Source organism: Ambystoma mexicanum, chromosome 10 (genome assembly GCF_040938575.1).
Source record: "Ambystoma mexicanum isolate Mex_15411 chromosome 10, UKY_AmexF1_1, whole genome shotgun sequence".
In the NCBI taxonomy this organism is placed as follows: domain Eukaryota; kingdom Metazoa; phylum Chordata; class Amphibia; order Caudata; family Ambystomatidae; genus Ambystoma; species Ambystoma mexicanum.
In genome coordinates this window covers 151,899,103-151,916,871 of record NC_090932.1, presented here as the reverse complement: position 1 = coordinate 151,916,871, position 17,769 = coordinate 151,899,103, and the positions used below count along the sequence as shown (strand labels likewise).

At 42.8% G+C, this 17,769-nt stretch overlaps 1 protein-coding gene across 2 annotated transcripts in view; it reads right to left on the bottom strand.

Moving 5' to 3' along the window:
* Positions 1–17,769, bottom strand: part of TET3 (tet methylcytosine dioxygenase 3) — a 1,124,040-nt gene that overhangs the window by 320,610 nt on the left and 785,661 nt on the right. The window contains exons 7-8 of one of the 2 annotated variants that reach the window (XM_069617647.1): positions 7,154–7,304; positions 6,977–7,066 (exon numbers count right to left, since the gene is read on the bottom strand). In XM_069617647.1, coding sequence (XP_069473748.1) covers positions 6,977–7,066; positions 7,154–7,304 — 241 coding nt within the window. Of the gene's footprint in view, positions 1–6,976; positions 7,305–17,769 lie in introns of both variants that reach the window. The other variant, XM_069617646.1, reaches the window with a different exon arrangement.

The following is a 17,769-nucleotide window of genomic DNA, read 5'->3' as shown; positions in this document are numbered from 1 at the left end:
GCAGTTTTCGTCATCTTCGAGGGATGAGGTTTTGCTAATGCCTGAATATTTAATGGCAAGTTGTCACTGTAGGGCCTCCCCTCCCAGACTTTCCCAAGATGCCAAGTATAAGAACCTTCTTTGTGAACAGGGAAATTATGTCTATACGAGTCAGGGAGTTAGCGCTACTACTTTCAGTAATGATTCTCCAAGATGTTCAGGTTATAAATCCATGATTTCCTAAATATGCATCCCATAAATCCCCTAAACAAAGTGGAATAAAAGATATTGAAACTAAGAAAATGATGGACTTCAAGTCCAATAATTTGCTTAGTACTGAGACAAGAAAGTGGTCCAGAGTTGCCAAATTGTAGTGTGCAGTCTAGTGGTTCTAATGGCTCTACGTTATTTCGCCGCAGTATTTTTCATCGCAGGTTTTTTCATCGCTGTTTTTTTTCCGAAAAACTCGTTTTTTTTGGGGGGGGAGGTTACCCGCCCAAGCCCCCCCTTTTTTTCCTTACACCCACAACCATATATTTAATTTTTTAACCCCCCCAAAAAAAAAAAGATGAGTTTTTTTCGAAATAAAAACGCCGATGAAAAAACACGCGATGAAAAATACCACGGTGAAATGCGTGTATAACGTTCTAATGGCCCCACACCTGAGCGGGACTTTTAAACATATAAAGGCCCTTCAGGTGTGATCCATGGACGAGAAAAAGCAGAGGTTGGCGCTGCTTTGTCAATAGCGGGACGCTGTGCAGAGAACGTGACAGAGGTCGTGGTGCACAGGAGATGCAGAGGACGCAGAGCATGAGGCGGTGTTGATGCCAGCTGTCCTGAATAAGAGAAACTCTCCCCGTGTCCTGCAGAATGCTCCGGTGTGAAGATTACACTGGAGCGTTTGTCGAGCAGTGGGAGCTCCATTGCTAGACAGCTCGAGCAGCAGGAAGCTGACTGGAGCTGTCGCACATGAGGGAAGACCCAGCTAGCAAAGAAACATAAGCAGCAGGTCCAGAGGAGACGCCAGGAAATAATGGTAAATTGGCCTGATAGAGGTAATCCCTGGGCACTCTGAAGTAGACCGCTGGGCAGAAATTCACTTTTTGAATACCAAACCTTTAAATTAACGCCCAGTGAAGGCAATTTCAATGAAGGGAGAGATCGAACAGAAGAATATTGTAACACGCATTGCCCAAGCCAAAAGCGGGCAGTAACCAAACCAAGTAAAACTATGATTTACATGAAAGGAGACACCAAATAAGAAAACATTGAAACCAGCATTGCCAAAGCCAAAGAGGGACAGATATAAAAAAAAATGGGATATCATTTTCCCAAAGAAGGATATTCAAAAAAGGGAAATGATTAGATTCATTGCCATAGCCAAGAAACATCAAGGCAATTTGAATTCAACAGTCACAGAAGTTGTAAATCACATTACCAACAGCCATTATATTGGGTAGAAATGGAAGCTATGGAAGCAGGAAGCAGGGCAGACTACTGGGTGCAGGCAGACCTCTCTGAATGGGCGGTGGGGCAAGCAGCGTACTCGAAACCCATTAAAGGATGCAGAGTTTATGCACCAGGAAGAAAAGCTGAAGGACACTGAAAGCCGGTAGCAGAATATATCCCCTTCAGCTGTAAAGGTCCAAGGAACATGAGCTTGGCTTCACCTGGCGGACATAAAAGCCTATGAAGGTGAGACCCGCCCTCCCACTGTTGCGGATCTAGAAGCAAGACAAGAAGAATTTCAGCATGTGCAGACTCAATCGAGGACGAAGGATGACAATAAAGCAACTACCATTGGATGATACAGATTTATCTTGGACTGAAATTTAAAAGGATACTCCTAAATATTTTGTTAGGAGTGCAAAGATTTGTAGCGAATTTCAGCAGGCCCAAAATGAACTTTAGAAAACACATTGAAGTATCAAAATGATGCCTAAACGTCAATTCTTGATCAGAAATTGGAAACTAGATCAGTATCCAAATTCATTTCGTGGTGAATACCTGTTCTAAGAAGTTAACCATATGGTACTTACTGACAGTGATGTCCATCGGTTTGTGCTTGCTGTTTTTGTGTTTATACTTCAAGCTTATCCTGCTCTTGTTAGAAGAGACGTTGATATTCGCTCTTTTTTACATGATCCTAAAATTGGCCCAGTGATAAGAAGGCTGCTCATTGCGATAATCAAACACATTTTACAGTTGCAAGTGTAAAGAAATGTGATGATTGTATTAAAGATGAGAAATGTGGAAGCTGGCATGGTTCAAGAGAATGAACAAGTTCAAGTACCTGTATGGCGCAAAAAATGGACGCCAATGTTTTTGTACATAACTTATGCCTTCACGATTACACTCTGTCTTTCTGTTCCTCATTTTTCACAGTCTCTATCATGTTAGTACTCCCGCTGAGGCAGAGGCCCCTAGGGTTCTCCCCACTGTGAGAACTGCTTTTGCCTTGCTTCATGATTATTACACAGCCTTTGCATGTGGGAGACATAAGAGAAATGCAGAGGAAGATAATGAGGTGATAAATACCTATCTAGGCAATGGATAATAACATGTATCAGCACACAAAAAAGGTGGGAGAGAGAACATCTAAGGAGAGTTGCCATGTCTGCGCTCCCATAACCTGTGCCATGAATACAGTGCAAACTTTCATCTCCAGAGAAATCCCAGAACACAATGCCAGGTGCCTCATTCATCTTGCAGCATATAGGACAAGAGCACAATTTCAGGGAAGTTGGACCACTTTAAGATGGATAGGAATGGTTGTTTCCATTCCAGGATGATTATATCAAGACCAAACAGATGGAAAAGGAACCTGGATGGAAGAACAAGATGCTTGTGTATCCCGCAGCAGGAAAGGATGAGGTGGTCATTGAAGAGATTAAGAAAATGAACTGCCCTGATGTGATAGAAATAGCTGGATCGCCTGGATGTTGGGGAAAAAACTCAAGTCCTATTCTATGGACGAGTGAAGACCAAGAAAGGATGGGAAGAAGGACTGATTTCCTGTACAGCTCTTCTATTGAAGCCAGAATATGTACAAGAGGTGCAGAGAGTGAAGGATGGATGTTTGAAGTCATGGGCCAAACATGCCAAACTACTGACATGGGTAGAAGACGAATCAGGTCCAATGCTTGGGATTCCATTGGCGAATGAGACATTGTGCTTCCGAAAAGAGGTAAAGAAGCATGTGGGAGATAACAAAGGCTGCAAAATTACAATTGACGTATCCACGATGGGAGCAGGGACAACCGTTCTGATGGATAAATATTCGGCATGTTGGCCTAGGGCCTACATGAAGTTTCCCCAAGGATTGAGGAGGAACGTACTCCTTGGTGCTTATCCATGTTCCAGCATTAGTGATTCCTCAGAGTGACCTGAACATTGGAGAATTTCCAAAAGTAGATGCCCATTTGAGAAAAGGAAGATTGCCTACATTTCTCAATTGAACTAGAAGAGGGTTTTACTTTTCAGCCCAGTCAATAGAAGCAAATGATTACGTTCCTTATGAACACAGGTTGCTCAGCAAGACTGCTTCAATCTTCACAGCTCTATTCAGGCCTGGGATTCAGACAATGGCCAACGCCAAGTGATTGCAGATTACGAGATAGGAGCTTCTGCAGACAATGAACACCACCATAAAGGGATTCAATACTATCAAAGAAGAGCTGAGGACCATACGACTAATGACCCTGCAGAACAGATATGTCCTTGACACGATCAGAGCGGTGGAAGGAGGAGTTTGCGCCAAAATCAGGCCATTATGTTGCACATTCACACCTTCTCACGATGACGAGAATGGGACCTTGACAGAGGCCGTAACATTGCTAACACACCTGCATAACAAGATGGAAGACGAGACAGAGGACATTATAGGTGACCGTTGATTTGCTTCCATATTCTCATGGATTCCGAAGTGGATGGCAAACATCATAAAGTTTCTTGGAGCAAAATGTTTGGATTCTGTGTGATCAGGATAATGATTGCACAGTGTAAGAAGACAGCAAAGAAAGCAGTAGGAATGAAGATCATGATCAATGTCGAATCTGGGTTTGGACCCAAGGAATTGACAGATGAAGGTGCCCGAAAATATATAGAGGCCAGCATTGTAGCACCTGAAGGAACAAAGTTCCTATATCCAAAGAATCACAAGAAGTACGTGGGACGATGGTGATATTGTAATCTGAATGGACAGTGCAACTACATGACCTGGAGTGTAGATGAACATGTCAAATCAGCCGGCAACCTGAGGGGGGTGATGAAGAGCTGGACTCTAAAGAAGCACTTCTTCAAGAGAAAATATCAAGATGTGAAAACAATTGAGGAGGTGGTTGAGAACTCTGGGGGGAGGGTGTAGAGGAGCACTTACATGCCTCTGCAGGAAATCCTTCCCCTCTACCTCCTATATGTTGGAAGCCAAAGAGTGTGCCATGCTTAACACCAGCTGTTGTAACCGTACCACCACGAGTATTCGAAAGAAGGTACCCACTGAGAAAGTCCTATCAAATGTATCCTACGAAGAGACGACAATCTGAGGGAGGAACTTCCTGAAGGAATATGAAAGGAGCAAAAAGAGTAGCTGGTGACGTCACAAAAGACTAGCGTAACGCCCTGAGAATACTGGCTGAAGAAAATGTATGCTTCTTACAGAAACTGATGACGAAGTAAACTTTAAGAATCAAGTAAACTTTCATATGTAAAAAGAAGATTGCATGTGTGCAAAGCACTGCAGAAAATGCAAGCCGTTCAATAATTGTACAGATGTTGTAACACGAGGAGACTAAGTGATGTAGAAGTTGGCTATATGTAATGAATAGACTATGGGCAAAGCCGCCATTGTGTAGAAGCTAGACATTGGTGTCATGAATTTTAGCAAACCCGGACCCATGGAGAGAAAGGCCGAGAGCTGTGTCGCAGCAAGAATAGCTGAGATCGTAGAAGAGCATGGCAAGGCTGTCTGGCCTGGTATCAAAGCAGAAACAGGAAAAGAGCGGTTATCTTTTCTCAAAGGCAGCGAACGTGAGAAGCTGAATCATCCCTTGTTAAAGTGCGAAGAAAGAACACCAAGCATGCCAAGTTTTATTCATTTAAGACATTTAAATGCTGCAAATTGGACCAAATCGTGGTCTCCAGTCACATGAGCCAAGGTTGGAATTAGAGTTGAGCTTGGAGTCCCTAGAACAACGATAGTGAGTGCTCGCACTCCCATATATTCCCAGAGACAAGAATACTTTGCAAGGCCAAGTTCAAAGACAATCTTCATGGCAGAAGGCATGGGTAATGAGATGTTGGGCTAATTGGGTGGGAGGTAAAGTCAAGTCCACCTCCTTGCAACTGGGTCTGAGCTTACATGCTGCTAAATGAACCTAATGTCCCAGACATGGCACAAGCGTGCCAAACAATTATAGAGGGCCGTATAAGGAAGGGCCTTATAGTTTGAAGACCAATGATAGACTGTGTACTTAATAGTGTTAAAGATTACATGTTTTAGAGGTAGGCATAAATTGTCCACCTGACAGTAGACAGCCAATCACAATCCCACCCCTTATAGCACATATACATTGATGTTCCCCTTGAACATATCACAATCCCTAGTAGGTTTTTCTTATTTGCCACGTATGTCGCCACGTCTGACGTATTTATCGGTATAAAAGGATGTTTTTATGAGAAAATCAGTGAGCTTGAGCAAACATCCGTTGATGTCCCGTTGTATATCCCTGTTTTAGATCAGTGTTAATAAAACAGCACCTTTGCCATCTTCCTGAGTTGGTTCGATTATTTGGTGTCAGTTATTCTACATCCCCATCCATTGCATGCAGGATTACCCAAAGAGCCATATACTCAGTTCTATGTACTAGTGTAAGGGACAGACACTTTTGGACATTAGGTCATTTTCCTTTAACCTTAGTTTGTTAGGTAGGGAAATCTTTGTTAGGTTAGGGAAAGATAGGTGTTTGTCTCGCCCTCTATTTTTTAATAAATGCTGACTTCTGAGAAAACTCACTATGTATCCGTCACCCATGCCCGACTCCCCATAATGTCCAGTGGCCAGACTCCTACTTCTGGCGCACCACAGTGGTTACTCTGATTATTTCAGAATCTGCATCTATAGTCTTAAACAAACAGCCATCCCTTAATTTCTTTAAGATTATATTTGACTCTACAATAATACTGTGTGGCTTGCTCTCCGCTTGCTCACTTTTTAGTTTGAGCTATTAGGTAGCGCTTAAGCTACATCTATAAGCCAAAACTATTGTATTGAGGTACGAGGAAGATATGTGAGGCGGGAAACCGCTTGCCAACGTTTGGTTATTAACCCACCCATCGACAGGCCATGGTCATGCTAATCCCTATGACCATTAACCCACTGCCTGCCGCTTCCAAAACACATCCTCCTGGTATGTCTTTGAGCTTGCTCTATTAAGCAGTAAGATCACACCTTGGCCCAACACTTTTTTTCATAAGCAGTCTGCTCCGAGTTAATGGCTGCTTAATTGCTACTGGTGTAATCAAAATGTCTTAACCAAGTGTGCCTTCAGCCAGTTGATTCATCTCTTCCATGCACTGAAGTACTGTTAAAAACAAGCAACAATAAAGCAAACGGTTATGGCTTGAGGAATTAGACAGGCATTTGCCAGTTACTGACATCATATGCCCAGGTAATCAATCCTTTTTCCAGCAGTTGCCATTTTAAGGCCAGGTAGTACCTTTACATCAGTGCCTTCCACATGCTGAAACAAAAGCCCAAACTGTGTGCTTTGACAATGCTGGTTATGTATTTCATGCAATTCAAAAAAGAAAAACCAAGAAAGAACAAACTAACAACACTGCATGTGATTGCAAACCATTTCAGAAACGTGGTGGCTCATTTAAACTAAGTTCTTCATTAGGTATTGATGTTTTAGAATAATCTCGGCCTTAACATGTTGGAATCATTAATGTCAAAATGTTTTAATTGATTGAAGGAAATAAAAAAAAAAATAACCTGATTTTGATAAGCTTGTGGTGCCAACATTTTGTAAACGGGAGCAACCTTTGTGGCCAAGTCCTGGAAACTGTCTCTAAGACCTTCTTCCTGTTGAGAAAAGGAAGTGTGCTTTTTAGTTAAAGAAACACACAAAAAATAAACGCAAATCATATTTAAATCAAATACACCACTGACCTCTTTATGATTTTCACCGCCAAGTCTGAATTTCCTGGGAGCTTTGCTTCGAGCGTATTTGCAGCCATTGAAATACATGCTCCAGGAGCACCCAAATGAGAAGGAAGCACCACAAGTATTTGGGTCGATGCCTTGACATGCACACGTGCGACTGTAAATAAAATGGTATTAAAAAGTCATTTGAAAATCATCAAACCACAATAATAAGACACAGTTAATTAAGCATTCAGAGCCTTTCCGTTTTTATTTTAGAAACTTTTAACATAGCACTCATACTCTATCCCACATCTGCAAAAAATACTCTAGTTCTTACTAGCTGTAAATTAAAGGTTAGTGACAAGTAGAGTTAGTGCTTCAAAGGAAGATATATACACACAGCAAGAATGATTAACAATGTAAAAATGTTACCACACTCTGAAATGCAGAAGGTAAAGATGCAGGCAACACCTAGTTACCAAAATTACCAATCCCATTTTACAGTCCTCCAGTGATTAGTTGGTGAGAGTAGAAGATTGGAAGCAGTAGCCAATCAATGCAGTCATAGGACTACTCGAAAAAAGATCACAGATCGTTTTCTACAGAGAGGGTATGAATTGGCAAAGGAGTCTCTCCCAAACAGGAAACCCATTAATTACTGGCAGCATTGCCACAGTAGGTTCGATTGTTCGGGTTTGAGGGTGTGGGCAGCAGACAGCCGCGTTGTTGAAGTGGTTAATTAGTTCAGTGGGCAGTCAGGCACGCAGATACATATTTGACAGCATCAGTGGTATGACTGGCGCATGGCATTCCTGGCTTATACACTGCTGCGCCTCTACATGGAGGTGCATTCAGCAAGCACATGCAGGACCTTGTTAAGCAGGGCACTGTCCCTTTCTCTTTCTCTTCTGATACACAGCTTGCAAAGGGGGCATTGATATGCATTCACAAACCAAGCTGCCAATTCACTGAGAGGTAAACACGGGCATGAACATGGCTGCAATCCCCAGTGCTATTTAGGTGGGCAGAGGGCCACCCAGAATAGAGTGGACAACAAAAAGGTTTTAATCTCATCATTATATAAGGGAAAAAAAAACTCAGTTGACCCATTTAATAGTAACAACTTCAGGCCCATTGGCTAATCATCTAGGATGGCTAAGGTCCTGGAGAAAACCTTTGCTGTCCAATTACACAGAAACAAATGGTATCCTCAACCTTTTTCAATCATGCTTTGGACCCAAGCATGGTACAGAGCCTGCCCTCTTAGCTGTCTGGGACGAAATCTGAGCGAAGGCTGACATGGGTCAGATGTCACTATTAATCATATTAGACCTCTGGGCAGCCTTTGACACGGAATCATGGTATTCTTCTGTCTCGGCTTCATAGTTTAACATAGATGACAGATTTGGCCATCAATTAGTTCAAGAGTTTTCTCTCGGACCGAGAGCAAATGGTCAACATTAATTTGTATGCGTCGGAACCGATCAATCTAGGCTGTGATGTTCCCAGGGTTCACCATCATCACCTATATTGTTCAATCTTATCTGCAACCTTTGATGATGATTCTGAAAAGCTTTGTTAAAATAACACTCTTATGCAGACGATACACCCATCTTTCTTAACATTTCCAACCGCTCTGCCACAATTCCGCTCTTGGTAGAAGGATTAGTCAAGGTTCATGAGTTGATAACCAACAATATTTTACAGCTTAATCCCAGTAAAACAGAGGTGTTATTGCAGGGTCAGAGATTGCTGTTAAATCAATCCTCATTGTATTCCTAATCTTCCTCTTCTCTTTGGGTTGCTGATTCCATATGCATCAAAAGTGACAAACTTGGGCATCATATAGGACTGGGACCTATCCTTTTCAAGACAGAGTAATGAAGTCTCCAGAGCAGCCTTCGGCTTTTGAAAAGAACCTTGCCCTTTATCTCCAAAGAAAACGGTCAAAAGGTTATCAGTACTTTAATAAACGTGCAAATTGATTACGGTAACGCTTTATATGTTGGACTCCAAACAATCAATTTTCTAGGCTTCAAAAGATTCAAAATGCAACAGTACGCCTCATTTTTCAACTTCCCAAAGCTATGCCCATGACATCTTTTCAGCAACAACTTAATTGGCTTCAGGTCCTCCAGAGGATACAGTTTGATCAGGCCCCACCTTATCTCAGGACGTTGCTGAATAGGTATCAACCAGTAAAGTATCGAAGATCAATGCACAGCAATCTTCTGGTAATCCCTCGTACATGCTGTCGTTCGAGAGGCGATAGGCGCTTTGCAGTAGTTGGTCCCCGTGCTATAGAACAAGCTCCCAGTGCTGCGAAGCATGGCCGATAACCCATCTAATTTTTGGAAAAACTCACAACTTTTCTGTTCTGCTGACTGACTGGGCCCTTCCCTTTAACTTTCAGTTTTTTACATCTGCGGCCAGATACAGCGTCTTCCGTACTGTCACTTGGGATTAGAGCAGGACACATTTCTAAATAAATCAAATAAGTAAACAGCAGTCAATAGCTATAGGCTCCACCAGAGAGAAAAGATCATCACTGAGCAGGAGTGCCTCTGTGGATTGCAACACTTTAGAAGATCTTCCAGTGGTGTTTGACAGGCAAGTTCATGAGTTCAGTGATTTACATCACCAGTTGCCCCACTTCCAATAGTAAAGAAAGCACTTTTGCTCTATTTTCCGTAGCAAGGCAGTCAAAATGTTCTATTTGCCATCTAAAAAATCAGACGCAAATGAGAGGATGTGTTTAAAGAAACAGTTAAACAATTGGTGTCTCATTTCAAGGCACAACTAGAATCTTATGTTCTCTTGGTTTATGCAGATCTGTATCTGCAAATCGCACATATGTGATGGGTAGTTCACCCACCACGTCCAATTAAAACAGTGGGAGTTGCAGCAGCAACCTCAACTATCTGGAGAATTTTGGGAGCAACAGTGGGTGGTGGTGAGTTGTGGCCCCAATGTGGCACAGGCACGCATGCTAAATAGGATTTGAGCACTGGCACCTAATGGGAGCCCAATCCTATAAATATAAGGGTACCTGGTCACTATCTATGGTCCTCCAGGTGAGTATACATAAACAAAAGCAAAATATGGACCGATAGGAAAGCTGACCGGATTCTGCTGTAGTTTAACAAAATATAAGAAACAATTTATTTGTAAAACCTAAATATGCTAAAAATAGGCTCAACCTTTACACAACTTCTCCCATCATTCATTCCTAACTCATACATACCATCTTGTCAAGTGACTTCATGTCAGCAATCCCACTAAGTCAGTGCCTTGTCTGGGACGCCCAAGGGAAGCCCTTATTTATATGTTTTTATGACAAGTTATACTATGGATGATAAACCCTTATATAACGCCCCTCTCTTGGAATCCCCCTGACCTCACTGAGCCAAGAAATAGGTTTGTTTTGCAATTTAAAAGATTTATTGGAAAAATTAAACAATATATATATATATATATTACACTTTTATAAATAAATTAATATTTGATCGCACACTTATGAATATTACCGTGATCAACAATGGATAATATGACAATTGTATGCTTACTAAATCACTTAGGAATTGGCATAGAAAGGGTAAAGTAGCAGAGAATACCTTTATGGTTTCAAGGAAAAACAATGATGGAAAAGAATGCAACACAGGAATAACCTTGATTTGATTTCAGCAAAAGACAATGTAATCACTTTTCCCCTTTTGGCAATTCACCCCTCCCCCCCTTAAGCAATATAAAAAGATGGAAAGGAGAGCACACAGTTCTCAGGAATACAATCAAATGTAGTTCAAAGTTCCAGTTCCCCCCAGCGAGCTTAGAAGAAAACAGGTATGATTTTAAAGCAGGCAAATCCTTTTAAATGTGGTGGCAATGAAGTAAAATATGCTAAAAATGATTTTTAATTCCCTATAGGAGATTCAGGGTAGGTGATAGATATTTAAGATTAGTTCAAGTCACACTGGCAATGCTCAATTAGGGATTAGCAGGTTGAAAACGAATTTTAGCAGTTCAAGCAAAAGATGGCTATCTTTGACAGGAGCTAATTTTTCAATTCGCGGCAATTTTTCCGAATGCGTCGAGCGCGATTACTGAAACAGTATAATGAATAGAAAGTTGGTTCTGGGTTCGTTGGAAAGCCTAGAATCTTAGCCTTAAAATGAAAGCTAGCTCCTAGCACAAACGGTTCAGGAGATACGGACGCTTTTGTGAAGGTAGATTTTCAGAAATGAAATTACAGTTTCAGAATGACAGATGACCGTTTTGCAGGTTTAAAATTGGAGAAGGGCCACACGATTCTATGATGCAGTTTTGGACAGGTTAAAACGGTTTGAATCAGATTATTTTAGACTAAGAGATTGGTTCTAGCTGTGTACTCGCACTATAAATTTGAAATAGGCCGTCAAGGTCTGATCAGGTTTGGACTGGACTCCTGGCGGGTGGTTCTGAAGTCACAGCTCTCTGGGTCAGCTCTGCACTGCACTTCACAGCGGTCTGGGAAGACTATGCATCCCAGAAGGCATTGGGATGGACATAAAGGTAAGTAAAGTACAGGGCTGCATCCTTATTTGCCTGAATCCATCATAGATACATACCACTCAGGTTAATTGTCTAAAGCCCAGTGTATCTAAAATCACCCTTATCCAACTCTAGAGACTATGCGCCCCATAATCCATTGGGATACGCCGAACCCGCCCCAAGCGTCCACGGTTACACCTTGCATCCAATTGATTTATTATCTGCCTGTACCGTTGTAGCCGTTACACACTACGCAAGTGTGAGTGGCAAGAGACTAAGTGTCCCACAATCCATCAGTACACGTTGCAATTGAGACTAAGGGTCTGACCCACATTATTTGCCCTCCTTGAGCGGTCATGGTCATACCTTGCACTAAAATCGATGTATTGTGTGCTATACCTCTTAAGCCATCTCGGCCGCTATTATTAAGTCGTACACCGCGCGAACGAGTCCTTTCTTTACCTTTATTAAATCCATCATGATAATGGCGCTGTAAATAAATGGACAGCCACCGCTGAACACCAGAGGGAAGACATATGCTGTACCCACCCGGTAGTAGAGGTAAGTTTTGTAATAAACGAGGCGGCACAGCTATTTGACATGTTGCTATAGTCCGCACGTTTTCTAGGACATACAACTACAGGGAACGCTTTTACTTATGAGCGGTCTCTGTCCCCTTGTGCCTTTTCAGACCGGGACACTGACTACCATACCTGTAGTGATTGGGACACATCGTGCCACGACGCCCACGAGAGAATTGTGTTTGTGAGTATTACGGCCACAAATTGGTTCACACAGCATTGAGTAAGTTTAAGAGAGTCACTTACAAAGTCATCTGTGTCTTTGTCTCTTCCTTTGCAGGGCGATATATATACTATATGCCACCAGTGATAACAGTGTTAAAATAACAGATGCACATCGTCTGGCACGACTTCGCACCTTGCAGACGATGCCAGATTGACTGTTGCAAGGAATATTACTAGTTAGTCATTCTGCCTATTTACATAGATGCTAACAAATTATACTAGAAGAGTAGAATTTCAGAAAAAAACGACTATACTCTGCGATTGTATGTGCATTGTGATTCTGTCATTTTGTAAGTGTATACACACATTTACCGGGTATATACTCTATAAAGATTGAACTGACAACAGGGATTCATCCCATCATCAAGTCACCACCTGCTGAACATACAGTGGAGGTGAATCTTGAGAAAAACAAAAGATAATGTTGTTAGTTACACACATTAACTGTTTTCTTTAAATAAATTAAGATGACCAGATTGGAAAGAGAGATGTGCAGTGTATTTACATTATTACTTTTTAGATTGAAAGGCTCACCCATCCTATCAAGAGGCAACATACATTGGACAGTTGCACTCTGTCCTGATGAAGGTTGACTAGAATATTGGGGCAAAGAAGTATCCGCCCACGGTGAACTACAACCAAAACACGTGTAGACAGCAAACAAAAACCTGTAATAACACAGAGGACCACATCTAAAAGACACGAGAGTGTTGGACTTGAAATTTCAAACTATTGTATGTGTGGGGACAACTATTACCCATTTTTGAAATATGTGTTAGTATGAAGATGGGAAGTATGAGTTAGGAATGAATGATGAATGATGGGAGAAATTATGCAAAGGTTGAGCCTATTTTTAATATGTTTAGGATTTACAAATAAATATTCATTGTTTAGGTTATGTGAATTAAACACCATGGGCCTCATTCCGAGCTGGGCAGTAAGGGGTTAACGGCGCCGGTAATGGTGCCGGCGCCGTTAACCCCTTACTACCCTATTCCGAGACCGCTCGCGGGCCCCGCAAAGGGTGCCTGGTAAAACCAGGTGCCCTTAGCGGGTCCCGCTAGCAGACCAGGGAGCTAACAACGGGCCCGTTAATAATGGGCCCGATGTTAGCTCCCTCCCCATTCCCATTGAGCCCTATGGTTGGAATGGCCCAGTATTTCCCCATTCAGGGAACCCGGACCCGGTATGCAGTATGGGGGTAGTCATGGTGCTAATAGCACCATGGCTACCTCCAACCTCAGAAGGACCCCCCCGATATCTTATTAATATTTTGTTAAACTACAGCAGAATCACGTCATCTTTCCCATCGGTCCATATTCTGCTTTTGAGTACCTAATGGGAGCCCTGCTGGAATCTCCAAGTGCTTCACTCATAGGAACAAAGACTGAGATCACATGACCCTGCAGACATTTGGCACCATGACTCTTAGATGAGCCCTCACATCGCAAGCCGCTATTACAACAGGCTAACATCATAAATCGCAATACCACATGTATAATGCAGGTCACATGCCTTGTTGCCTTAAGTTAGTATTTCCATCCAGCGCATCCTTGCCCGAGAAACCATTGTAGAGGATGGACAGTCTACTCATATGTGGTAGTGTTAAGGTTTTTAAGGGCTAGAATCCCTGCTCAACTAACTGTATGTAAATCAAGCACCACATGCACCACGTCATACACCTGTCAGTACGTGTATGGGGTTGCTGTTGGTACTCTTGTTCAGAAGGGAATTGCCATAGCATTTTGGTGCTGGATTGCCCATTTGGGTGGGACAAAGACTGATATGCAAATGGATATTTCCCATCTGTGAAAGGTGCAGTGAGCCAATGTGTGGCTGCAGACTCTTGAGTAGGTACCTTCCCAAAGAACAGGTCAATGGGCCATGTTCGTTCTTGCAGAGGGGCGCCTATGGACTATTTTTTGATAATTAACCAACAAAGGCTACATGAAGCCGTCCTTTCCCTTTGTCAAAGCGCTCTGCTGCTGGTGGCAGCCTAGCATACTAATCAAAGTTTAATTCAAACAGGCCCACATGGGGCCTGCCAGCAGAGGCTAAACAAAGGAGACAAAAAAAAACAATGACCTTTTGATATGCACTGTGTCAACCTGAAGCCAGCTCCTGCCTCTCTGTAACAAGGTCAGTGACTGACTCATGTCTGGGACAGCTGTTTACAGTAATCATCCCCGCAAGGGGGGACCCCATTCACAAGGTACGAGTGTGTGGTTTGGTGGCGACCGAAAGTCTGTCTCGCTGCAACTTCAAGGGGGATCTGCTGATTTAATCAAGAACCACAGAGCTCCATTAACCAGAGACCTTTTCATCCACAACAGACAGGAAGATGGGTGAGACTTGATATTATATGTTTTCACCCCATTTACCTTTTCTGTTGCAAAGCACTCTGGTTATGACCTCATGCATACAGGAGATTTTTGGTGTGGACCCAGGATTGGTTCAATAAGGCAGGCTTTGCCTACACCAATCACTGTGCTCCATTTGGATTCAAAAGAGGGTCAAATCCTTTATTGGGCAGATCTGAAGACTTTGCAAGGAATAACAAATGTTAGGAAAGATTTCTCTTTACTGCACCTTTCCTTCCATCTTTATGGAACCCCCAAACATTTTGCTTTTATTTTTGATTCTGACCTGTACTTTTTACAGTGCAGTGAAGCCTTAAGCTTCATTGCACTGGCTTTTGCTCATATGTCATGGAGAAACTGACAAGTCCTTTAGGCTGTCATTACTGGGAGACCTTGTTTCCCTTAGTCGTGTTACTGTGTTACTATTTTTGGTTACTTTATATCACTTGTGGTAACATATAATTGTGCAAAGCAGCTTATACTGCAGTACAATGGGGTACACATTTTATTTTCCCCTAGACTAACACTCAATTGATGTTTGGTTACTCTAGGTTTGCTAAAAGGTTAAGCTGGTGGCAGCAGTGACTTTTTCCCACTTTTGGGGATTTTTCATGTTATTCTCACCGCGTTTGGCTACTAACTGTGACGACTGGTCAAGCATGCCTGTGCCACGAGATTGTTCGCTTCCCCTTTTGCCATCTTGTTCTTTAGCCGACTTCCTGGCATAGAGGTAAGGAAAATCCTCATAAGAACTTCCTGCGCCCGGGAAAGCAAAAACTTTTGGCGGACTACTGAAGGGCAGTGTGTGTTTTCTGGCAGGATGTGGGCTGGAATCCCAATCCACAAACTAGTTTGTGTGTCTGAATGGTATTCATGAGTGTTCCCGCAAGTGGTCCTGATTGGACCACTGCTGGGGTGTGTGTGTGGGCTAGTCCGGCTAGTGGGAGTTTCGGCTCTTGCCTGGCTTTTAGAATAAGAAGAGGACCCCTGCACCTATTCTTCAGAGATCCTGGAGAAACTTGAATGAGCCAAGAATCCTATCCAGCTGTGAGACCCGTGAAGAAACTCGACACCTTACTGAAGGAGGCCAGGCGACCAACTTCTGCTGCTGTCCTGGATGAGCCCCGCCTTGCTCGTGATCTTAAGCAGTCCTGTGAAGGCGCTGCGACCCTTTGAGTGGAGGAACCAGCCATTCCAGATGTCTGCTCAGTGCCCTGCAAAAGAAAGCAGTCGTTAGTGCCCCAGAACTGTCCTGTGGCTGACCAGCTTAGGTTCTGGGCTACCGTTCTGAGTTTCGACCTGGAACTTGGGGGATCCTCAGCTGGCCCTACGAGACTGACCTCTATGGAATTTCAGCATCCTCGCATCTAGGGGACCCGAGATAGGAGGGAAAGTCCAACTGCGACTGCGGAGTCCCTTTGCGTCGTCGTCCTGCAGTGACCACCTTACGACATCACTTACCTGACCCGAGTCCATTCCTGAGAGGGGTCCTGCATCCAGTTTTGCTGCAATCTTCAATCATGAGTCCTTGCAACAGTGAAAGACACCAACCAAAGAGCGGCTAGGTCCTGCAACCCCTTTGAATCGAGGACTGTGACTCTCGGCAGTAAAAGCAACCTCAAACCCCCTCACTTTGTCCTGCCAAGTCTGGGGAAGAATGAGAATATGGGGTAAGTTACAGAGCTTCTTATCTACCCCTTTACGCCCATTATAAGTCAATGGGCTTATAATACACCTTTATTCTAACAATGTTTGCTTCGCCATTACTTGCTTGCGCAAGACCTCTGAAAGTTGGCGCTACTTTTGGTAGTTAGTTTAACTCATACCCTAATCATAAGAACCCTTCACTGGATCCCAGACACCCTATCTGCATTTCTTCCTGCATCAAAGCTTCTGTGGAACTTTAACCTGAACTATTGGGCAAAAGGCCCCAGACAATTTAGGGCTGGATAATGTTAGTTAGGGATCATTCTCTGTGGACCTTGAGTGCATAATACTAATTTAACCTTTCCTTTGCAGGAGTTTCCAATATGTATTATGCTCTATAACAAGTGAATGTATATATGTGTCTATGTTTAATAGAGTTGTGTGATAACTACTCGCTAGTAGTCATTTTTCATAGTGTGTTTTGGCCAATAAATAATAACTGTATTTTTATACATCCTGTCTAAGTGTAATCCGCCTCTGAAGAACTTAGCCTAGATCGCCTGTCACTGCTACCCAAACTGGTTTGGCTACAGCTTCCCAGAGTTGCCCCGGTCACGATATAGTTTTGTTTGTTTATTGATTTGTAGGGCGCACCGAACCCGTAGGTAACTGGGCGCAACAAAGGTACAAGAATACTTTAAGCTTAGGTTACACAATGATATAGTTACAGTACAGTGACAGGAAATAAAGTAGTGTAGCAGAAAGGTGCAATAGGTTTCATAGATGCAAGGTGTATATATCGGAGTTGTCAGGGAATATACAAGGAAGTGCAGCAGAGAGGTAAATTGGTTACATAGATGCCGGGTATATACATCAGAGTTCAGTTGGGTACTGTGTGGATTATGTGTCATTGGAGTGCAGCCATTTCAGGGTATTTCGCCTAAAGCTGAGGTAGGATTGGTCAACTCAGAGTGCTAGAGGTAATGCGTTCCAGGCTTGGGCAGCTTTCACCAGGAAGCTGTTACCTCCAGATTTTTTTAACTTGTATCTGGGTGTCCTCAGGCAATTCTAGAGGGAGTTGCCCACTCTAGAGGGGCGGTTAGATGTTCTAACAATTCTCTATAAAATGTATGGGGGTGCTGCATTATTCAGGCATTTGAATGTCAATGAGATAGTTTTAAGTAGGATTCTGTCATTGATCTTGAGCCAGTATGTTCCTTTCTGAATTTAGAGACCTGTTCTCTGTTGAGGATGTTCAGGGCGGTGCTAAGGGCATTATTTTGTAGGATTTGGATTTTGT